The 24,260-nt window shown below is 44.7% G+C and overlaps 1 protein-coding gene and 1 long non-coding RNA gene across 3 annotated transcripts in view; both read right to left on the bottom strand.

Moving 5' to 3' along the window:
• Nucleotides 1-4,630: 4,630 nt before the first annotated feature.
• Nucleotides 4,631-6,402, bottom strand: DIO3 (iodothyronine deiodinase 3). The gene has a single exon (XM_057397079.1). It carries the CDS (start codon nucleotides 6,050-6,052, stop codon nucleotides 5,228-5,230), a length of 825 nt encoding a protein of 274 aa, XP_057253062.1. The 5' UTR covers nucleotides 6,053-6,402; the 3' UTR covers nucleotides 4,631-5,227.
• A 16,537-nt stretch (nucleotides 6,403-22,939) lies between these two features.
• The window catches only part of LOC130592638 (uncharacterized), a 52,225-nt gene continuing 50,904 nt past the window's right edge, over nucleotides 22,940-24,260 (bottom strand). For both annotated transcript variants that reach the window (XR_008970613.1, XR_008970615.1), the window contains exon 3: nucleotides 22,940-23,335. This is a non-coding gene — a long non-coding RNA (uncharacterized LOC130592638). The remainder of the gene's footprint in view (nucleotides 23,336-24,260) is intronic.

Raw genomic sequence — 24,260 nt, 5'->3', positions numbered from 1 at the left:
ACTTCATAAAATACAGTTTTTCATAAACATATGGTTTAAAATTTATCCCTAGATTATGTAATGACTTTTGTTCTTGGAAAGTGTTTCCATTATCAGGTCTTTGGTACTAACTATATACCAGGCATGCTTATGAAGTTATGTGAGCTCTGTGAAAGCTCTGAAAGGTGTTTCAGCGCAACATTTTTCAAGTTTATGATACCTGAAGTGCAATTCTGTGCTGTAAATCCTCATTAAAAATTTAAATTTCTCATTTAAATTCCACAATGTGGTCCAAAATTTGGGGAATTGTGCCTAATAATCTGGAGTGACTAAATAATTATACTGAATTTGGGCTACTGCAAGGACTGACTTTTCAGGCAAGAGAAGCAAGACCCACCAAGGAAATAGAAATGTGACCCTAAAAATCCCACCCAGGGTGCCTTGAAATGGATATGGAAGTTCAGTTAAATGCAGACTGCTCAATCACAAGTTGCTTTATAAGCCAAAAATATTAGGGAGGAAGAAGATGGACAGAAGAGATAGAAAGCTTTGCCATGGTCCTTACCCTCATTGCTACGGGTTTCAGTAAAATTTAAACTGTTTATCATTTTTTATAGTGCCCATTACTCTATAGTGGGTCATGGGAACCCCTTCTGCGAGGAGCCATATGTCAATTCATCCTTGAACGTCTCCAGCAAGAATTGCAGCTCTTAGATGTTGTCTTTATCAGACATTCAAGGATCGCCTGTGTGTCAGGGTAATTCTGGGCACTGGTGATGTGTAGGAAGCTGAAATACCTTACCCCATCTGGCCATGTCCTGAAGGTCTTTTCAAGAGGGAGGATATTTGTTACTTGAAAGGAAATGGAAGCAAATGCTTCCATGACCAAAGTCAGGAAGGAGCTATTAACTTGGAAAAGAGAGAGGAAACATCAGACAGGCCTGATCTTCTAAGTATGATGGGCACAGGAATTCCATGGACCATACTGAGGGATCCTTACCTTTGTGAGCATAAGTGTTATACCCTGAGAAGAATTCTTACACAAAACATATTAGCTGAAGGATTTTAACCTTGTCCTGCAATGTATTTTCACACAGTAAGTATTAAATAGTGCTTACTGTTCAAGTTAAGATGGTTTTGGCTGTTGTTTGCTATTGCGTTTACCACTGTAAACCACTCCCAGAATCTCTGAAGAAGCAGGTGGAAGGCCAAGAAGAGGAGAAATAAATGGAGTAGTCAATTAAGCGGAGGTCATAAATGAACCTCTTTTCAAGAGGCATCATCACGAATTTGCCTGAAAGGAGAAATTTGCAAAGAAGGAAGCAGGTGTCAAATTCCTTTTGGCAGCCGGATGCTTAAAAGCATTTAAAATTAAAAGCTACCTGATCTAAAGCTCAAGACACCAAGTGGATGTGCCTTAGCATGTGGAAGGGAACACTTATCAATGGGGTTTACAACTCTCACGCTGTAGGAAGGGTGCAGAATTGTGAGAAAACGTGCTGACCAAGTTCTGGCAGGATTTAGGCCACTGGCACTGTCAGTGAGGAGGAGCTTGAGAATAATTTTGAGCTCTGTATTCAAACAGCTGTCTGTCTTCCGCAGCACGCTGTAGAAAAATAGAGGTTTTGAACCCTTAGAAAAGCAAAGGAAGTGCAATAGCCCAGATTTTTATCATAATTACACCCAGGTGGTTCTGAAGTGACTACACCCGTGTCATTGAAGTTACACCAGTGCAAAACCTGTGTGAGAACTGAATCAAGCCCTTTGTTTTCTTGCATTTGTATACCAAAAGAGGACTCTAACAGCTCTTAGCAAATAATAAATTAATAATGATATGATGATCTCCCTTATGACTGGAAGATATACAGAAAAATTAGTGCCAGAGTAAGAATTTGCAGGATTCTTTGGATGTGTCATTTCTGGATTTATACTGGATATACGGTGCTTTACTGGACTGATTTTAATTTTTTTTTCAAACAGGAGAAACATCAAATTTAGTCAGTATCTGGTGAACAATACAAAATTGACAACATACAGCTTACAGATCAAATGAGTAAGACCTTTGGTCTGCTCATTGTAAACCACTTTTAAATCCACATCAGAAAGTAGTAACGAAAACAACTAAGGAGAGCAGATGCTTTTGCTTTCTCCCTGCTGTAAAACAAATAATATTTTAGTAGTTGATTTTGTCTGTATTTCCCCATTTGTGCCTCAGAATACATCAGACTGCAATGTCATCACACTTCTAATGTCTGGAACCATGTCCTGAGATCCCCCTCTGACCACACCATAACTTCCTCCTTTCTTTTTGCCTCCTGGCTAGAGGACTGTATGTAATTATGTTGAGGACATAATTCAATTAATTATTGACAGAACACGTAATCACCACTCAAATCTCTCTTTGATAAATCTCTTTGCTAGTCTCTGACTTCTGTTTGTCAGGCACCAGGGAGGTGGAAAGGCAGCAAAAACGCTTTTTAAAGATAGGACGTTTCTCAATACTCCCTATCTGCCGGAGAGCCCTGGGCTCTTTAGATGTAAAAGCATATTGTTCTCTGTGCTAAACAAGTGGCCACGAGAAAGCTCAGTGGGATTGAGGCTTATGATTCATTTTAGGTGGCAGATATAATAGGAGCAGATAACTTTGATTTGTGCAAAGGAAAAGTGTGATCTCTTTCAGGGATTCCGGGCATTCACAGCAATTTTTTTTCCCCTCTGCTGCTGATTAAAGAGAAAGCGATAAATAAGAGCTCTGTGCTCGGTTTAAAAGAGGAATGTAGCTTTAGAGAGCTGAATTATTTAGGAAAAAAAAAATAATAAAAAAAAAAAGAATCCTGACCTCAGATAGCCTTTGACCAAAATCTGCTAGTAGTAGAAAGTAAAGACGAGGCTGTTTCTGTAACTATCAGACCCCGAGTAAGGTTTGTGATCATTTCTGTCCGTATGACCGGAAAATGTCCTGGAGGCCGGGCCGGGGTGGAGACATGCCCGGGGTTTGCCCGTAACTACTTCGGATTACAAGTACAGTATGCCAAAAGAGAGTTAGGAAAAGGAGATAGCCAAGTGGGAAAGCAAAGAAGGGCTTTATTGTAAAGTGAGGACAAGTGGGGAAAGAAAAAAAGGAAAAAGCTCATGTTGTCCCGCGTGGGGCCTTGGGGAGGGGGCCGGGGCTGATGCTCCCGTGCAGCCGGCGAGACAAGAGGAGGGCACCTGGAAGCGGCTCAGGGACTGACACCTTCGCCGCGCAGAGAGGAGCGGGAGATGTCCTACGGCCGCCTTCGCTGCGGGGTCGCCGCGGGGGTCTCCCCGCTTCAAGGCTTCGTCAATGGCTCCGTGCTCAGGGCTCAGGTCCAGTCGGGGGAAGTAAGCCCACCGCGGGCTCTCCCCCCCGCCAGCAGCGGAGGTTCCCGAGGCAGGCGGAGCCAGTGCAGTCCCAAGCCCGGTGCCGCGGGAGGTGGCCAGGCGTCAGCTTGAGGGGGCAGTGGAAAGGTGAAGAGCTACAGGGTTTGGGGCCGATAGAGCGGGCTGCACGGCTAGGCGGTTCTGGAGCGAGCACCTGAGCCGGGTCTGCTGACACTTCAGCCGAAGTAGTCTGATTTCCAGGGGCGCTGGGCTCCCGTCCTCCCGCCGCTCCCAGAGCAGGGGCTGCGGGGTGAAGAGAACCTCGGATCTGGGACAGGGCCGCTAGTTCACCTGGGGGAAACCACCCCTTGCTGCTTGTCTCGCGGAGTAGAGGCGGGAGCGATCACACGGGCTGATCTAAACAGTGAATTTTGAGGGACAGAGGACCATTGTCATGGGCAAGACAGGCGCTATAAGGCCTTCGCAAACAGCTTTCCGAGGGTTTACCTTAGTCTTGTGGACTCAGCTTGGCCCCCACCTGCCCCGTTTTCCAAAACTTACTCTGCAGTTGAACAGCCCTGGCGCCTCGTCCAGCTGCTGCCAAGGACAAGAAGGCGCTCGGAAGCACAACGGGAGGTGCTTAAAGACCCGCTGTTTCTGGGAGGCTTTGCGCAGGCTCTGCGGGGGTGGCAGGATGCTCCCCGCGATCCGCTTCACCTGCCGGGCTCCGCGGGAGCGGTCTCCGGTACCCCGCACCCTCTGAAAAGCGGCTGCCAGAGCTGAGCCCCGCACAGCTGGGCTGGGCGCTGCCCTCCTGCCCGAGCCGCGCAGCCGCCGCCTCTTGCCGGGGCCGCCCCGCCTTGCCGCAGGTGCTGGTCGCGCTGTCCCCGGCCGGGCTCTGGCTCTGGCTGTTCCCCCGCGATGGAACGGCTCTCCCAGCCGGGACGGCTTCCCCTCGCCTGTTATTCTGGCCCGGATTCCCTTGCCTGCACAGCACCGACCAGCCCTGCACCTTCGCTCTCCCAGGGCTCAGCCCCAGGGGCGGCTCAGAGGGGCCAGAGCTCGCGGTCCTGCGTCTAGGAGCACAGAGATGCTCCCTCCCCTGGGCGGCCCGGGGTTTGGATTTCCCCCCTGGGGACGCCTGGTACATCCCGTTCTCCTCGCTTGCCGCCCCTGAGCCCCCAGCAGCGCATCCTCTCCAGCCGGCTGGTTCGTCTTCCACTCCCCCGGCTGTGGGAGGGTGCTGTGAGGCAGGCAAAAGGGAAAGTGAACATAGCGGTCTGGAGATAGAGGGAGTCAAGGTTAGACGTGTATTTACTGAACCTTTATTATTTAAAAAAATTCATAAAAAAAAAGGTGAACGAACGTCTTACAAAACCCCCCCACATAAATAGGACATTCCGTTCAGCTCTGGCTATTGGCAGTTCTAGTACTTGACAACATCAGACGCGATTTCTTGGCATTAGAGGGACCCATTTCAAAATCGGTCATCACAAAGAAATACTAGAAATCCCAGTTAGCACTTGCTAGGCAGCACGGAGCACTTGTACACAACTTTCAGACACACACCCGCGCACACACGCAGCTGGGAGCAGATCCCGTAGGAAGAGAGCCTCCTTAATAGTAAACGCTTCTTAAAAAAAAAGGAAAAGGAAAAAGAGTTATTTACAAAACGCACATGGGCATACAGTATTGACAGAGCGTGGCTGGCAAATCAACGTGATTTGAATAGAGAAAGGCTATGGCACATCTTGCTCGAAAGCTCGCACAGCAGCCTCCTTCGAGTGTCCCCGGTGAAGACAGCTCCTGCCACCGCGCCGCAGCGCTTTCTCTCTCCCCACCTCTCCCCCCCCACCCTCGCCCCCCCTCACACCTTTCCACCTCTGCACTTCTCCCCAGGTCTTTTTTACACTTGGATGACCACCGTGCTGGGGCTCTGGAGGCGGGTTTTGTACTGGTCTAGCCAGCTCCTCAGCTCCGAGATCTTGTAGCCCTCTGGTCCTCTGCCTCCCTGGTACATCACCTTCTCCTCCTGGATGATGTAGAGCCTCTCGAAGTAGGCACCGTAGGCGGCGCTGGAAGCATTGTCCATAGTATCTACGGCCAAGGGGCAATCGGGTGCCCCTTCTCGCATCAGCTGAGCTGCCCGCAGCCGGTCCTGGAGGCACTGGTGCTTGGGGATGTTGTAGGCTGCGTCCGAGCTGACCCAGCCGTCGGACGGGTGTGCTTCTTCGATGTACACCAGCAGGAAGTCAGCAATGTCCACGAAGTGCGAGGCCAGGCGCTGGAAGGACCTCAGGCGGGCCATGAACGGAGGTCAGGTGCAGCTGCCGAAGTTGAGGATGAGGGGTCTCTTGCCGCGGGCGAAGTCTAGGATGCGGATTCTCTTCTGGCCGTCCAGTTGGATCACCTCGGGGTTGGGGGCCAAGGAGCCCACGTGTGCCGACTTGAAGAAGTCCAGTTTCTGTCCGTGCCACACGGCTTTCAGCGACTCCAGCGTGAACATGCGGTTGGAGTCGGACACGCAGACCGGGGGGTCGTCAGGGGGCGGCCCCTCGCTGGCGCCGGCCACCTCCTCCGCCGTGGGCATCGTCAGCATCTTCTTCCTAATGCACAGAAAATCCAGGAGCCAGAGCATCACGGCGGTGAGCAGGAAGCGGGGGAAGAGAAGGATGCAGGCGGCCGCCTGGGTGAGCAGCTGCAAGGTGTGAACGCCAAGGGAGTGGAGCATCGCAGCGGCTTATGCTGCAGGGCGCTGGCTGCTAGGGGGTCTCCACACACCCTGCTTGCTGGGGTCTGTGCAGCACAGCTGAGATCCCGCTTCTCTTTAAGCCCATTTTATAGTCAGGGATTTAAATGAAAAGTGACTCCACCTCCGGCCAGAACCCGCCCCTCTGGAACTTGAGCCTGGGGATTACCTACCCCTCCACTCTAATGACCTAAAAATACACAGACAAAAGGGGAGAGAGCCCCGGCGGGAGCTGCGAGGGACGTGCAACAAAGCAGGGAGCAGCCGCTATCGGGCACAGGCACAGACTCCGAGACAGGGCACCGCCGGGATTCCCGGTAGCAGATAGCGGCAGGCTCTTGCAAACAGCCCCGCCAAGGGCAGTGCAACAGGAGCAGCCCGCGCCCCTGGCTCTCTCCACTCTGGGTGTGCGAGCGCGGGGCTGGTTCCGCGCCGGAGCGGCAGCGGGGTCCCGGGCCGTCCCGGCAGCAGCCTGCAGGTGATAGGGACGGGCCGTCCGCTCCGCGTACCTCCCCGTGTTTCCCTCCCCGCGCCCGCGGACCCAGTGGCCCCTAGGCACGGCCTCCGCCCCGCCACACGCCCCGCCGCCGCCGAGGGGGTACCCGGGGCTGGAACCCGGGGACACGCTGCGCTCGCATCCTCCCCCAGCGGCGGTGGGAAGGGCGGCGGCCCCTGCCCCTGCTCCCGGACATGCCGTCGCTTCGCGGCGCGCGGCCCTGTCCCGGGCTGGGGGGTGTCAGGTGGGCGCGGGCCGGCGGGCGCTGCCCCGAGGCGGAGGCGGGGCGCGGAGCGCGCTCCGGCCGCTAGGGGTAGCTGTTGCCCGAGAAGCCGCGGCGGAGGCGCTGGGCAGCCGTGGGCCTCTGCCGCCGCCAGGTCGGGAGGTGTGCGCGGCCGCGCAGGCTCGCCCGGCCCCCGAGCCAGAGGGGGCTTGCCGCCCTCCTCCGGCTGCGGTTTCCTGTTGGTGTGGGGGTCATCGTCCTCCCCCTCGGGCCATAGGGAATGAGGGTCACGTAAGGGAGCCGCGGGGCCAGAGGAGGCTGTGGGGAGTGCCCCGGAGTGTGAAGGCGGGGCTCGGTCGCGCTGCAGCTGCGCCTTCGAGCCCGCTCGACGCCGGCCTGGTCAGGACAGTCCCTGCTTCCCCGGGGAAGATCATCCTCCCGGTTGGGGGGCGTGCCTCGCCCGGCCCGGGGCTTCTTGTGGGCGCTCCGCCGTAAATGCGGAGCTTGGGCCCTCCCGGTGTTTCCGGGAGCACGGGATGGACGCACGGTGAAGGCGACAGGTGAGTGCTGTTCCGCCGTGTCCCCTCCTCACTGGGGTCCTGCTGTGTCCAGGTGAGCTGTAAGTCAGGGCAGACGCTCCTTTACGGTGAGCCAGGAGGAGGCAGCAATATGTTTTTTTCTGTTGTCATGTGAAGCATAAACACAAGGTTCTTGTATGAGTAGATCTAACAAGGTCCTTGGACAGATGGCTGAAGTGTCACCTCGTGGGTATGGCCAGGTAAGCATCTGTAACCATCCACACAACAGGGCTTGTGTTGTGTGTGTGTGTATTGGTAGCAAAGTGCTTGCTGTACTCAGAACTGAACACAGACCGTCCGCCTTAAGTCTTCACCCAGCCGGGAGGAATTTATGGTCTGTAAGTTCCTTCTCTATGGAGACCTGCCCCAGTGGTATGGAGCTTAAACCTACTTTGGTGCATACACACAGCCCTAGACAAAATATGCTAGCTCTGCATCATGCAACCCATTGATGCAGGGTTCCAAGCTCGCACCCTCCCCATAATTTCCCATCATTTTCTTCAGCAAAGGCTAGCTAGCTGGTGTCCAAAATGCTGAGCAGTGCCCTCTGCTATGCAAATCTGACTCATGCATACCTGAGCTGCTACTGCAGCTACTACTGACCCAGGTGCCTGCCATGCTGACCTGGGGACACAGGATCCAAGCATTCAATGTGCATGTGGGTCCTGGGCACCCTATTTCTGCCTGTGGCCAACACCACGTCTCTAGCTTCAGAGTCCCAGAATGCCTGAGGACCTGCGACTGCTCCTGGGTGCAGCCTGTACTTCTCCAAATGGGACTGTGCGTGTCTCTGTGCCTCCTGTCTAACATCTGCAACATGGAAAAATCAATGCTGAGCCTCCTCGTGGGAGTCCAGGCAGCTTACTTCATTTTTATGTAACTTATTACGAGAACTCTGAATAAAAGGCAAAATTAAAATCTCATTTTATTTTTTTCTTCATTGGGTTCTGAATAGGCTGTTGGAGAGCAATCTAATCAGGCGCCTGGTTTGCAGCACCCCCATGTGTGTCTTTAGCTGGTGTCAACAGCAAGTGAACGGAACTTGCTAAAGCGTTTTAGCATCTGAATGGAAATGTATGCTCTCGTCCTCATAATGCCACATTCCTACACTAGCCTGATTAATAGCCTTTTCTGGCATTCCGTGGTACTCAGTCCAGGGAAAATTACTGAGTAGATATTTACTATATTGTCAAACTTATTTTGAACTCTTCATGTGGGCCTCTCACCACCTCTCTGTGCAGTTATGCAATCTTAAAAACCACAAATTAAAGCCTCTAAACAGATGCAATGAATTGTGGTAGCTGTGAAGAAACCCCCAGGAAAAAAATTGATCTCTCAAAGCAACCTCTTCAAACTATGCTGACAGACAAAAGCCTGAGTAAACAGATGGGTTTGCAACCTTGAATATCAACAAACTTTGCTCTACTAGATCAGTGAGAGATATTCCAAGGAAAAAAAAAAAGAAAAAAAGTCTTTGGTCTTGTATAGCTTATTTGTAGCTGGATAGGGACTTCAGAAATGACTTCTTCTCCATTCCCTGGAAACAACTTTGCTTTATTTTTATAGCTTGAAGGAGACGTTTGAATTGGGGTTTCCTGTTCAGCTGTGGATAGAGCAGAGAATGAAGCATTTTGCTGCAGTTGCTCCCTGCTATACTTTCCTGCCATAGCAAAATCCAAGTATAACCTGAGGATGCTGTTTCTTAGTGAAACAGTGGCTCTGCGTGGCTCTACAAGCCATGCACTGATGCGTCAGTTGAAGTACAGCGCTTGCGTATTTAGACAAAACTCCGTGGGAAAGTGTGGAATCCCTTTTGCAGCTCTTTGGTTCTCGGGAAGTTTGAAGTGATGTGTCGCTGCTGTCCTTACTTCTGTGTTCTGCTGGACCTTTTTCAAAATCCTGTGTTTTCAACGCCAGTAACCCCTCTCTACGTCACAAGGGCCATACCAGCCAGCTGGATCTTGGATTATTTTTAGGTATGTGAAGGTAGTCAGTCTTTCTAGGAATCCATATCGCCGCTACTAGTAGTGTGGGAACTTACGTCTTCCTACACTCTGAGGATTTCATAGAATATACCCTAAAACATGGGATTGACAGTGGCACATCTGGGTATGGGTGTTTTTTACTCTTCTGCATGCGGTCTGTGGTTCAGCAGTCACTAACTTAAATATATATAAGTTTGTATATGTGTGTCTGCACAAGTGCACATACAAGGCTCACATTATTTCCTTTTTTTCTGAGAAATTTATAGTTGTAGTTTTTCTCCATTTGATAAATGGAATTCATAACTCTTTTAAGTTCTTTTCAAAAACAGGAGCTACAAAATAAATTCAAGCAACTTATAAAAATAAAACCTCAAAAAGCTGAAATTAAAACCATCAGGTCTGCTTTGATGTAGAGGATGTGTTGAAATGGTATATTTACATGTTTATTTTCTATTTTATAATTTCCTGTGCAAAGGCATGCAATACTTTCTAAGAGGAAACTAAATGTATTTTGGAAGAGTTCCACCTCTCATGTCATCTAAGCTACATGTCGTTAATGTGTTTATTAGAACAGAACAGTAAAGGAAATGAAAAAGACTTTTGCTGACGTTTGGATCCATCCCTGGAATAAGAGCTGGATGATTTCTTTCCATGTAAGTGGCTACCCAGTGGCTGCAGAGAGCTGCAGTAGTGTAGTGGTGAATAACTCACCTGTCTGGTATCCGTAAGAAGTAGGTAAATGCTGTATTGCTGAAATTGGAAGTGGATAAACTCCATCAGTATTTGTTTGCTCTTAGTGACACCTCTGGAAAAAAGTTGCCATAAGCTGGAGCCTGAGCTTGGCTCTGGCTGTCTCTGGACCTACATCCCTCTTAATCTTTCACCACTTTTCTTTTCTTTTCTTTTCTTTTCTTTTCTTTTCTTTTCTTTTCTTTTCTTTTCTTTTCTTTTCTTTTCTTTTCTTTTCTTTTCTTTTCTTTTCTTTTTTTCTTTTCTTTTCTTTTCTTTTCTTTTCTTTTCTTTTCTTTTCTTTTCTTTTCTTTTCTTTTCTTTTCTTTTCTTTTCTTTTCTCTTTTCTCTTTTCTCTTTTCTCTTTTCTCTTTTCTTTTTCTCTTCTCTTCTCTTCTCTTCTCTTTTCCTTTTCCTTTCCTTCTCTTTGTCTTTAAAAAATCAATATATGTGACTCAGAAAAAACATGAGAAGTCAAGCACTCAGCCAATGATTTGAGTAGCTTTGAGAACTGAAAGGAAAAAAACACCATGCCACAGACTGGTCTATAAAATTACTAACAGAGCCATGGACTTCGACGCTCCTACTCCAGCCTGGCATTCTCATCCTTGAACACGTGACAAGTATGTCATGTATGATGAAGAGGTTCCTTGCATTTCCCCTCCACCCCCCCACTTCTTGCTGACTCTGTGATGAATTCGGAAGGAATCATTTAGTTTGGAGTGAAGGCTGATTCCACAGCTACGTCTCTGTTAGTGCCGCACTCAGGTCTTTCCCTGAGCGTGGAAATGTGGCAACCAACATTTTCTTGAGTCTATGAGCCACCCACCAAAGCTTTGCAGCATGAGCAAATGTACTGTTCTCCGGATGTGTTAATGGGCTTCTGCATCTGCCTCTACACTGCTGCTTGCTGGTACCCCTTTTGTGCTAGCTAGCTGTATTAGAAATGAGATAATCAACAGGCTCCAGGTTAAAGAATTCTGGTTTTAAACCCAGGTGATTTAGGTGACTGGTTTTACTTTAGGACCCCTAAAATAGTGTACAATAGCACAACTTAAAGTGTAACTTGATGAATGCCAAAAGGCGCATTCTTTCCACCCTTCTTCCACCCTTCTTCCTTACTTCTGCTTGCACTGTGTCATGTGTGATCTTCCATTGATCTGCAGTGACCTGATTCAGGGACTAAGGGGGCAGAAAAACTTGGCTTTAGAAAAATTAGTTATTTTTTCCTGACAGGTTTGTTCCCTAAACTGGATCGTGACAAAGGGAATGATCACGTTTGTTGCAGAGATGGCACAAGGGAAATGGCCACAGCATGTGGCCAAAGCAGGGGTAACAGAACTGCCCCATCAGACTGCCCTAGCAATACTATCAAACTGGCCCAGGGTGGAACTGCAATTGAGAATATATTAAGAGCAGAAATTTTCTGAATAAGCTTCACTGCATGGAAAATGTAGGTAGTCTTACCCTTTTGAGTAGTAGAAGAGTACAGGAGATATACAGGAGATGACAGTGGCTGTCACAAGGTTCTGCTGGGCAATGTCACCAAAAGGGGTGCATAACCACCTTCTGGGGTAAGCCAGCAATGTCAACTTCAGCAGCATCTGCTAACGCACTTCCTCCAGCAGTAGGAAGTGAGATTATCCGGAGCCCCCTGTGCCAAGCACATCTTTGCTACCCACAAAGCCAACTGCTCAAAAGCTGCTGTGGCTCAAGAGCTCAGGCTGGACCCCCTGGTAGCACAGTATAATTATAGTCATCTGAATGGTTTGCTCTGCAGCAAAGACAGCAGTCTTGTCCAGAAGTGGAACCCCATAGAGTTATACTTAATCGGCAACTTTATACACATTGAATACAGATGAATTCCTTGGCAGAAAGAGAAAATACTTCTTCCGTTGTCTTTGGTCATACCGGTTTCAGGTGTGATACAAAGGAGGATGAGGAGATGCAATTTGCTTGAAACTAAATCTCCTCTAAGAAGATTGTAAAAGAATTCACCACATGCAGTGTTTTATAACAGTATATTTCAGCATATGACATCAAATTTCAATACATTAACACTGTTCAGAAAGATGACAACAGCCTGATAACTAAGGTTAGATTTTCATCTTTTAAATGGCAACAGGACAAGGGTATTTTCTCAGAATGTTAAAGGTACACTTTTGAGTTGACAAACTGGGTCCAGGCTTTGTGGAGGTAAGCGAAACACCAGTCCTTTGAGCTTCCTTGCCATGGGGAAATCTCACTGCTGCCTGGCAGTCTTTGTCTCAGGCTGATGCTCAGAGCCCCAAGGTTTCTGTGGTGAAAGTCATGAGCGATCAGCGGCAAAACTCCTGATGTCTTCCTTGTGATCAGGATTGGCTGAAGCATGATAACAGACAAAAGGAAGGCTGAAGGCTCAGGGTGTGATTTCCATCATCTCACTTTCCTTAGAAGTGCAGTAAAATATGAAGCTTTAAAAAATAATATAATTTAATAATTCTCAGGTTTTCAGGCAATTGCACATGCCCTGCCTGAACCAGTATACACATTTGAATTTTCAGTCTGTAACAGACTCAGAGGGGAAGGCATGAAAAAAAGGCATTTAGAAAACATTTATTCAAGAAAAATCTTTGGGGATCATGTCTAGGATAATCTTTTTCAGGGTGACCCTCATTTTCTACAATAGAATGGTTTTACCCAGCAGTGGTTTAACGGTTTGGAATAATATGTAGAGTAAAGGAACAAATACTTTAGCAAGAATGGAGGAGTTTTACCCAGAAAGGCAGTAGTATCAGCACACTTTTGAATACAGAGTGGGGATGATTCATCTGCTGACCTTTTATCCCCAACATCACTAAAATGTATATTACATACATAATGTGGTCTGGTTTTGTGTAAATGATCGCTTTAAGCATGACAGACCTGTTTGAAGCAAGCAGCATACCAATCAGGAGGCTAGAAGGCACCATTGCTGTACACTTAGTCTCTATCAAATAACTCGCTTGAAGCCTTTTCTTTGAACATAAATGTTTATGAAGTTTTCCAGTCTTTTTTTTTTCCTGGCGTTTGCCCCACTATTCATTATTTTTAGCCATGTAAAATGGCATTATGCTATTGCTGAATTTTGTTTCTTTCAGCCCATGATGATTTATAAGTCTAAATTTCCAGGATACTCCCTTGAAGTTACCTTCTCATTGTGACCTCAGGATTTCTCTTCCCAGACCTTTGGTATTTATTTTCACTATTTCTGTGGTTGGGGTTTGGCAGTGTTATTTTGGATTAATGACAAACATACATGAGAACTGAAAGGAATACACATCTTAATCTCCTAATTTAATGCATGGCTTGTTTATCAATAATAGGAGGAAGCTTCTGGACAGTTGACACATCATAGGACTCTGCAGCCAGATAGAAAGATTTTCATATATCTGAGCTGCATGTAATTCTTCATTTGTTCCAAAATAGATGCAATTTGCTTATTTTATATTGCAGCGCGGTATTTCTTTCTCAGACTTTGCCCAGAAAAAATTGGAAGTGGAGGTCAGTTAGTTTGGATAAGTATGCATTGTTTATGTGGAATATTTTAATTGTCATAAAATTGTGTAAACCTGTAGCTTCTCTGCTCTTGGATGAAGAAAAGCTTTGGCATAACAGGGGCCTGAATTTCTGTGATTTTTTCCTTTTATGCAGGAAACTGCAAATAATTTAATGCTCAGATGAAATTACTCAGCATTTTACTCAATATTTGAATTTTCCTCATAAGCAGTATATTTTGCTTTCATCATATATCCAGTAATTTTTAACTACATCTGCCATCTTTTCTACATCTTTTCACTTTCTCTGTGTATTCTTGTTTACCTTCATCGTTTGTTTACTTAGGCTTAATTCCTTCCCTACACAGCTTACTGTGAATAAAATGTTCCTCTGAAAATGATTAATTTTGCACTTTGTTTACAGAATAGTCTTGCAATGTTATATCTGATACTAATTAGCAGGAAAACAGAAATAAAAGGAGAAACATTATTTCTCACCACAAATCATTTTAATTCACTGGGATCAGGATCTGACCCAAAATGTTTAGGTTAGCTCAACAGCTCAAGATGATTTGAAGGGTCTCAATGTTTATGCCTAACAGCGCGTCCTCCTATGACTTTTTATTTTTAGCTGCTCAACAGTTCTTACTTTCTGTGAATTTTGAAGTTATTCTTAGACTAAGCAATAGAGTTTCTTCACAGGGAAAAAAAACTGTGACAAGCATAAAGCTATATAGTGCAGCTCATCATTTCATAGGGCCCATCATTTCCACCTGAAGCTCTGTCAGGAAAAAAAGAAAAACAACCAAAGATTAAATGGTTGCATTAAGCTTTGATATTAAATTTTGAGTTCCAATTCACTATTTGCAGTGTATGAATTATTGTGGCTACCAGGAGCAGTCCACCATCCTCTGTGAAACTTAATTTAAGGGCCAAAAATTACCTCTGAATATTAACATATGTGCAAACCTGCTTCCCGGAACCCAGCCGTACTTTTATTTCTGACATTTTATTAAAATTGATTTTGTAAGAGTATTAATCCCTTGGTGCTGGTTCTCACCTGGAACCACATTGTTCTTCAAACAAGAAAATGGTGTTTTCTTAAAAAAGGTATTAATAACCCCTTTTTAGAAATGGAAATCATATACAAAGTGAGGAATATATATGCAAATAAAATGGATCAAAGTGATGTAAGCACACTAGTACAAAGAGGAGAGAGTTCTGAAATGCATATTTATTGCCAACAAACCCTGGATTTACTAGGTACTGTGAGAACGTTTTTTTTAAGAACAATTATGTTGTATTTGGACAAACTGACATTTTCTCTCTTAACTAATTTTAATTGGCATTATGCTCCCACTGAGCCAAAAAAAAAGGAAGACAGCAGCAAAATATAAATTAAAGTAGGAGTAAAGTATCTCAGCTGATGAAAGCATAGATGAAAGACTGAAGCCTTTTTTACAAATACCTTCTTCAAAGTGGGGTGGTCCTCAGGCAGTGGTGGCCTGTGCCTGTTCCTTGGCCTCTTTTACAGATGTTGACATTGCACTGCCAGTGAAGCAGCTGTCACTTTTTACCAGTGTAATGCCTGCCAGCAGCCAGCTCAGAAGTGCTGCTTTTAATTATATTTCTGATTTCAGTTGAATTTTGGTTTGCAGCTCACAGCTAACAGAGATTTTCAGGGTGGGGTCTTACAGGGCATTAGGAGTATTTCAGACACCTTTGTGTTAGAGAGATCTGTTCTGAAACATCAAACATCACCTTAAAATTAGTTATATTTTTGTCCTCATTACTTGTGAGAGCTCTTCGAAGATCTCGCTGCCATAATGGCTAGAATTATTCATATTTCCAGCTTAAATGTATCTGTGGTAGATTTACACCGTTTGTTCATGTGCCAACATTGTCTCTTTGCTGAGGCAGTTTTCCTGCCTCCCCTTTCTCTGTGTGTTAAAGAATCATAGAATTGCTTAAAGGAAAAGACCTTTAAGATCATCAAGAGCAGTCCTATATCCCCTTGGGCACTGCTCCACTGTGGCTAATAAGCCAAACTCTAGTGGGGTGTATCAACACTGATGGGGACAGGCAGATTCAGATTCTCTCTGCTAATGAACTGAGTGAGTTGGGGTCTAAACTGGCCCTCTCCTTATGCCTGTAGGGCTATGGCAGTGTAATGCTAAGCCTGAGCTGGTGAGTTCTGTGGGAGATTTCATTAGCACTGTGCTAATTCAATCTGTAAGGATTCTGGGCCAGTACGAGGCCATCTGAGGCTCATATTGGTCTGCACCTGTTTATTCAGATGTGCTCACAGTCACTTCTCATGAGATGGATTTTCCATTTCTCTGATCCTCCTAGAAGTCATCTTCTGCACCTGTTTCATGTCAAGTCTGTTTTCCTGCGCTGTATAGGAAGAGATTAATTGGAGAACAAGAGATGGCTGTACCCTCTCCTCCTTTTCCTTGCATTAGCACTGCTTGACACAGCATATGGTCACTGGTTCAGTACAATCATTCTCATCAGTCTGGTTGACGTCTGGAAGTCCTAAACAAACACAGATGCAGCTTGACAGCTGAACACCTGGGCAATGAGTATGGCATGTTAGGGACATGCTGGGTGAACCCTATGTGTGCTATGTTATTTGATTGATGCTGTGCAATACAGCTTGAACCTACCTGAAACCCAAAGGGCAAATTAGAAGTTTATATATAGTAGTTCTGGAGCCTCCTTGTTGTATCAGCTAATGCACTGCATAGTCAACCCATCTTGGTGAGGCTAGTGCATCCAAAGAGCATTGGGCGGATTGTGCACTCACTGGCCATCTGTGCCACTCATTTTTCCCACAGGCTGGATTTCCTGCTCATGCAGTGCATGGCATGGGATTTCCCAGACACAAACATGGGAGCCCAGGCACATGCTCAGGGGCCGTGTGGCAGGGCTGTGGCTGTGGCTGTCCCCCATATGGAGCACAGCTGTGTCTGTCCTTGAAAGGGGTGACCTAAATTTTACATAGTACTCCAGTGACATATGACCAGCACGTCCATTGCTGCTGGAAATACCTGTGTGGTTTTGAACTGTACTTCACCATGCCTGCCTCTCTTTAGGGCCTTATGCTAACCCTGAATTTGACTGAACCAGCTAGAATTTTCTCCGTGTGAAGCTGGCAACTGCCCAGTTTATAGTGATATTTTTTCACTGCCAGCTTTATGAAACTGAGCTAGGAAATTCTGGATTCCATCCTGTTTGTGCTGCTTCAGTCCTTGAAGTCATGCACTTCTAGGGAAATAGCCCAGTTCTGTTCTGAATACTCACAGATTTCATAAGCTCATTCCCAGTTTTTGCACCCCAGTTTTCTGTCATCTCTGCTGACAATATTCCTGTAATGATGTTTGATCGTGATAATCAGCAGACGGCAGATAACCTTAGCTGATGTAAACTGTCACAGCTTTTGCTATCAAAATAGTACTGGTAGTGTTTCCAGCTAAGGTTCTGCCAGAATGTAATTAGAAATGTACCTTTAAAATGTGATACTTCTTTAACTACTGTAAACATCTTTTGGAAGAATTCAAAAGGCTTTGCTTAAAAATATGACCATGCTTATGAAATGGCTATACCTAAACCAAATTAACACTAAAAGTCTATCATAATGTTAAAGGTGTTACAATATTAGATTTCTATTATTAGGAATATTCTCCCTTATTGAACCCTGCTGTCACTGTGTTTCCTACATACAGATGACCCGTAGCTATTGCGATAAAGCATGCTGATCTTTCTCAAGTGAGATGCCAGAGAGGTATTGCAACAAGCTCTTGCTTCTTAGCATGACATCAGTCCATTTCAACAGTGGCCTTGGAGCTGCCTTTTAAAGCAGTTTTGTTCCGATACCCAAAGAATTGGGCATTTGGTTGCTATCATCTTCTCTATGCCACAGGGGCTGTCTTATTCCCATCCCCTCTCTCCAGTTTTATTGCTGTGAAGAATGCCTAAGAAATATAAACCAAATGTGTGTCTGAAAACAGTCTAGGTAACAACTCCAAAAGATACAAACTGGGCCACATCTCGCATATGTTCAGCACTGGTGATTTAAGTGTTGACATTGTCATGGTGACAATTAAGAAGCAAGAAGGGGAGGATCCTAGATCTGTGTGGTTTAATGGAAATATTTTGGTGCTGATAATCAGCTCTCATCAAGAACCACTCAAACTTAGGCCTAGCAGTGCCCATGATATGACCCCATTTTAGAGGGGAACCAAGCTGGAAGTGCATACTGAGCAGCCCTGGTTTTAGTGAGCAGTGTATCATCTGGGGAACTGGGACAGATGTCGCTTAACTAGTGGGTGCTGACATCACTTTGGACATTAGGTCTTTGATAGGAGATAATAAAATTTGACCATGTGGCAATAAAAGGCAGTGGTGAGGCCACTGGCATTTAATCACTTTTGAAAGTGTTTGGAACTTTTTCCCATTTCTAAGCTATAATCTGTCAGAGAAGGACTTTATAAAAATATTTATCCTCCATTCTGTGTGTAAAAATTTCTGCTTTATTTGGTGTTTGATTAATTATGTTTTTTTCTACTAGGAAAGCAAGCCATAATCTGCTAAACACCTGTGTGGGAACACCCCAAAATGACCTGATATGATTAATACTGTTACAGACTTCAGTTGAATGGGTGCTTCTTTTCCCAGCTGTGGGAACTGCAGAAACTAAAATATTTCTGAAAAGTTCTTGAATCAACTTTTTCTCTTATAGAGAGCTTTCTAGTACAGAATTAAAGTTGCTTATTTCCTTGCAATGAAAAATCTAAAAATAAGGGATGATAAATAAGGTGACATTTATATTCAGTGCAGTTTTCATTGCTATCAAATTCCATAAGCACAACCCTCTTGTACAGACATTCAATTTAACAATACATCACCTTTCATTCACAGCTCTTGTAATGCTTGCTCTTGGCCTCCAGTAACTTGCTATTTGCTTGAATTGCAGACGGTAAGCACTTGAAGTAGTGTACATCTGTACTTGTTAGTAATGTTTGTGCAAGGTTTAATTTAGCAGCATATATTGTATTGCAACTTTCACTTTCTGGTAAAGGTGATGTGAGGAAATTGTTTTGCTAAGTAGGGACTGCAAAATTCATTACTTACTGTATGTTATTTTAATGTACCATTTTTTAATTCTAGATGGATTTTTGCCATTTGAGGGCCGAACAATGTAATGTTGGAGTTCAGCCTGGGCATTTGTGTCCTGGAGTACATGAGAATGACAGTTACTAAAGAGGTTACTAGCAGCTTTCTGCCAGTTCAGGTATGTAGTGTGATGAGGGTGAAGTTATTCCCTTGTATATAAGACAGAGAAGTTAGAATGCAGCATTTCTGTCCCTGTGTGTGTATTTGAAGCATGGGGTGCAAATTTTTACTTCCTTTTCTGCTCTGATTGAGTTGTATAAGACTGCCCTAAAATTTGCTGTATTTGTAACTGGATAGTGCTATAAATGTGTGTCTAGGTGCCCAAAATGCAACTCTTCTCTTTAAAATAACTTGTCAGTTTATTTTATTTTATTTATTTTTTCTTTTTAGTGGAAAAATGAAGTACATTACATTTGTTCATCTGGCCTATTTAATCTTATCCAACCTGGTATCATATTTAACTTAAACATCAAAATGTCATGGGAAACTGTGAGTAATCTGAGGCACTCAAGGTCTGACTAAGGCAACTTTTCAAGGCTGTACTGAGAGAAAAAATACTTTTAAAAAACTGTTGGAAGTCCTGGTTCAAGCTGGCATGCCTCAGTCGTGGTGATGTTATGAATGGTGCAATCAGAAACTTCAGAAACTAATGTAAAGCAAGTGCTTCTCTTTTTGTCCGTGTTGCTGAATTTCGTTAAAAAGTTATCATCTGTAACTTCAGCAGCACCTCAGTCTCCACCTTTCGGTCCTATACTTCTTCCTAATATATTTCCCCAAAGTGGCATTCTTCCAAACTAATAAGCATGGGTAAATGTACATCTACTTGTGGACCACTGGAGACCAGTCTTCACCTAGATGTAACTGTAGATCTACTTGAAGACAATTCCATTAATAGCTACAGATCCGTAGTTGCTCAGTGCAACTCAGCTTGTCCAAAAGCATGATGTGCTTGTCTGAAAGGAGTTCACCGCGGCTATCAATGAAATTCACTCAGCAAGTTCATGACAAATTTTGACTATTACTAATACAGTACAAGTGAATATATTAACAGTGCAGTTGTTGTTTGAAAACAGCACTGTTGCTTATGAGAGAACAGCTTCTATTTTCCTTGCACAATTTTCACACATTGCTATTCATTTAAAGTGAAAGAGAAATTAATAGAGACTCAGGGTTTGTAATCTGGGTATTTTACTATGTCTGTTATACATATAGTAATTTATTTTAACTTCTTCACTGTGTGTGTTTCTTCTCTCACTCTGTCTCCATTAATATCCTTCAGAAATGATTGGTTTATGGTTTTTCTACTATAACTTCAAAAGAGAAATGAGATTTTCTCAGCATGCTAAAATCTTGGGTGGTATACAGTGTTGTCATTAGTCATATAATTTAAAATTAACACCATTGGCAAATGCTGCTTTCAAACTTCTGTTGAAACATCATAATATATAAGCACAGAAGGGCTTTTTTTGCTGATTTGGATTTACATTTGTATAATATACAGTCAATAACTTGAGAGTTCTTGTTATAGATTGGTTACTCTTTTTCAGTATATCCCTTGTTTTTGTATCCTGTTATTCATTCGAAGGGCTTAATTAAATGAATCAGAGTATAAGCACACATTTGCTACAACAATCGCAATTCCCCAGAGATAATTTTCTTTGGCTTGTCTTGCTGGGATTTCCAGGAAAGTTCCCAGAAGCAGTTTCACAGAATAGAGGGATTTCTCCTTTTAAAACCCTTTTTGTTGGTGTTACACAAATTTGAATCCAGAAGAGTTTAATTTTTGAGAAATAACCATGAATACTACATGCATGTGTGCCTCTATAATAACAAAATCTTCAGAATAAATTGAATTTAAGTTGAATCTTATTTGATTTCTGTGGTTGGCTTTGGAAACATTTGGTAGTTATTTTCCATTGAAATTACAGCCGCTTGGGGCAGCAATATGCTGAAATGTTTCTCTTGTTATTTTGTCTCTGTAATATTACTTTTAAAAGTATTTTTTTTCCCTTATTTGCTCTGTTGTGTATACTTGTCTTTTACATGGCAATAGATAATTCTGCATTTGCTATTGGTGGTCTTCGTCTTAGTGTGCATGTATCTGTGTTGAAGGGGTACAATTTGTAGCTCTGTAAAGAGCGTTGTTCTTTGATTTTGAGAAAAGGAGAAGGAGAGATTTTAGTTTACATTCATATGGCTGAAATAAAAATGTGTCCTCTCCATTCAAGAATGTGGCCATGATTTTCCAAAATGACTTGTAAAGCTTAGATGACTCCATTTATTGGTGACTACACTGGCACATTTCTCAGAAACAAGTTCTTAGAGGAGAAGGTTCAGCATTACAGGCATTTTTAACAGGACAAGCTGCCCCAAAGAACTAGCAAAACTTTCAACTGCTGCTGACTACGAGTGCAGTGCAGTTCTCCCGGTCTCTGCTGCATGTGTTGGGTCAAGGTGCTTGATTCTGTATTAGACTTTAAATAAAGGTGATTCACGTCTCATTGTACCGACAGTCTGATGATAACAGGCATCGAAGAAGCACATGGAGTAAGTCAAAAGGGAGAAGTTCTGGTATTTGTTTATTTAGCTTATAAACCTAGAGATTAAATAAAGATATTTCTACGTGCGCAAGTGAAACCTTCTTAGCACACAGCAGACTGACAAGGTACAAGCCAGCTTTAATTCAGAAACTCTACTGCTATGTCAGCACACCACAATTTAGCAGGAAGTATTAACTCAGGCAATAGCAGGCAAAGTAACCTGCTAACCTTGTTGCACAATGTTTGTGCTCATGCCTAAGAGCTCAACTGATGTTTGTTGTGACTGCTATACCTAGGAGCTCCAGCTGATACATGATTCCAAATGGCAAATACAAGCTAAGAAAGAGAACCTGCTTCCAAAACTTCAGTGTGAATTGAAAGGAAGCTTAGATGGAAATGATCATCCAGCTCCATCACTTGCCAAAGCAAGACTATATCCTGCAGTCTGTTTTCTAGCATTTGCTGGTCTGGCTATAAAAGCACCAAGTAGGATCCGAGTCCGAGAGACTGTTCCATTGTTTAAAGGACATCATGCCAGTACATTGTCTTCCAAAATGAAGTATTTGTTTTTTCTTATCTTAATTACATCTTATCCTTGGTTATGTTCTGAGATACCCGGAGACCAGTAACGAGTGGTGTCCCTCAGGGATCAGTGTTGGGACCGGTCTTGTTTAACATCTTTGTCGCTGACATGGACAGTGGGATTGAGTGCGCCCTCAGCAAGTTTGCCGATGACACCAAGCTGTGTGGTGTGGTTGATATGCTGGAGGGAAGGAATGCCATCCAGAGGGACCTTGACACACTTGTGAGGTGGGCTGATGCCAACCTCATGAGGTTTAACCATGACAAGTGCAAGGTCCTACACCTGGGTCGGAGCAATCCCCGGCACAGCTACAGGTTGGGCAGAGAAGAGATTCAGAGCAGCCCTGCAGAGAAGGACTTGGGGGTGCTGGTCGATGAGAAAATGAACATGAGCCGGCAGTGTGCGCTTGCAGCCCAGAAAGCCAACTGTATCCTGGGCTGCATTAAAAGGAGTGTGACCAGCAGGTCGAAGGAGGTGATCCTGCCCCTCTACTCTGCTCTTGTGTGACCTCACCTGGAGTATTGTGTGCAGTTCTGGTGTCCTCAACATAAAAAGGACATGGAACTGTTGGAACAAGTCCAGAGAAGGGCCACGAGGATGATCAGGGGACTGGAGCACCTCCCGTATGAAGGCAGGCTGAGAAAGTTGGGGCTGTTGAGCCTGGAGAAGAGAAGGCTGCATGGAGACCTCATAGCAGCCTTCCAGTATCTGAAGGGGGCCTATAGGGATGCTGGAGAGGGACTCTTCATTAGGGACTGTAGTGACAGGACAAGGGGTAGTGGGTTAAAACTTAAACAGGGGAAGTTTAGATTGGATATAAGGAGGAAATTCTTTCCTGTTAGGGTGTTGAGGCACTGGAATGGGTTGCCCAGGGAGGTTGTGAATGCTCTGTCCCTGGCAGCGTTCAAGGCCAGGTTGGACGAGGCCTTGGGTGATATGATTTAGCGTAAGGTGTCCCTGCCCACGGCAGGGGGCTTGGAACTAGATGATCTTAAGGTCCTTTCCAACCCTAATGATTCTCTGATTCTCTGATTCTCTGAGATACCAAATTAAAATCTGTCATTCTTAAAGGCTGTAATAGAGCATTGGCTATTACAGTTCACCTTTGTGTCATCTAGCTGACCAGCCTGGTGTGTTGATCACAATAAGGGAAGGGGCTGCTCAGCTGTGTGAACGTAATTTCTCTATGTCACAGGGACCAGGGCAAATGATGGCTATAAGTCTCCTTTTACCTTCTTTGTGCATCTGGCCTGCTCTTGCCTGATAAATCAGTTCCTCCATTCTTTCATCCCATCCCATCCCATCCCATCCCATCCCATCCCATCCCATCCCATCCCATCCCATCCTTTGCTTTTCTCCAATGGATGTTGGCCTGCAGATGTCTACTTTAGCAAGTTGTGTGGCCTGGTAAGAGTGTGGGGTGGATGCAAAACAGGACCTGTAAAGTAAGATAGTTGATGATGAGAGCTTAACATCCACAATCATGCACGCTTTAAGGTGCTGGAATAGTTCTGGGCTGATCCCTCAGAATGGATCTATGTACTGGTTAGAGATCATTAGATGCACTCCTGCACTGCATTTTCTGATTTTTTTTTCTTTTTTTTTCCTGAAAATCTGTGTGTCTGACACTGTTTTATAAATCAAAGCAGGGATGAACTAAAATGCTAATGTAGATACAACCCAGATCTTTCTGGGAGTGTATTGTCTGGAGCTGAACGCAATGTTACATAGCAGCAAGAGAGATTTGAGTCAGATCTCAGGAAAATGTTTGTAATAGTAAGGACAGTGAAGCACTATGGAAGTTGAATAAAATCCATGATGAGACATTTTTAGGAAAAGGCTAAACAAAACAGAATTTGGGAATATGATAGACACAGTTATTCTTGCGTAGAGAAACAGGAATGGATTTGGTCAGTTTATGACTGGAGGGAAGAGGGGCCCAACAAAGCTGGTGAACATTTAAGGATCACCTCCTTTAAGCTCAGGAGCGATGGAACCTGACAAAGAGGAAGTCAGGCAAAACCACAAGGAGGCCTGCATGGATGAATGAGGAGCTCCTGGACAAACTCCATCCCAAAAAGGAAGCCTACAGAGGGTGCCAGCAATGATGGGTAGCCTGGGAAGGATACAGAGAAATTGTTCAAGTTGCTAGGAATCGGGTTAGGAAAGCTAAAGCCCTGACAGAATTCAATTTGTCCAGGAACATCAAGGGCAACAAGAAAAGCTTCTATATGTATGTTATTGATAAAAGGAAGACTAGGGAAAATGTGGACCCTCTCTGGAAGGAAATAGGAGACCTGGTTACCTGGGACATGGAGAAAGCTGAGGTACTCAATGACATTTTTACCTTGGTGTTCCCCAGC

This window comes from Pezoporus wallicus, unplaced genomic scaffold, assembly GCF_028554395.1.
Source record: "Pezoporus wallicus isolate ANWC-B61680 ecotype Strahan unplaced genomic scaffold, APGP_CSIRO_Pwel_v1 contig_7068, whole genome shotgun sequence".
Taxonomy (NCBI): domain Eukaryota; kingdom Metazoa; phylum Chordata; class Aves; order Psittaciformes; family Psittacidae; genus Pezoporus; species Pezoporus wallicus.
This window is presented reverse-complemented; position numbering and strand designations above follow the sequence as displayed.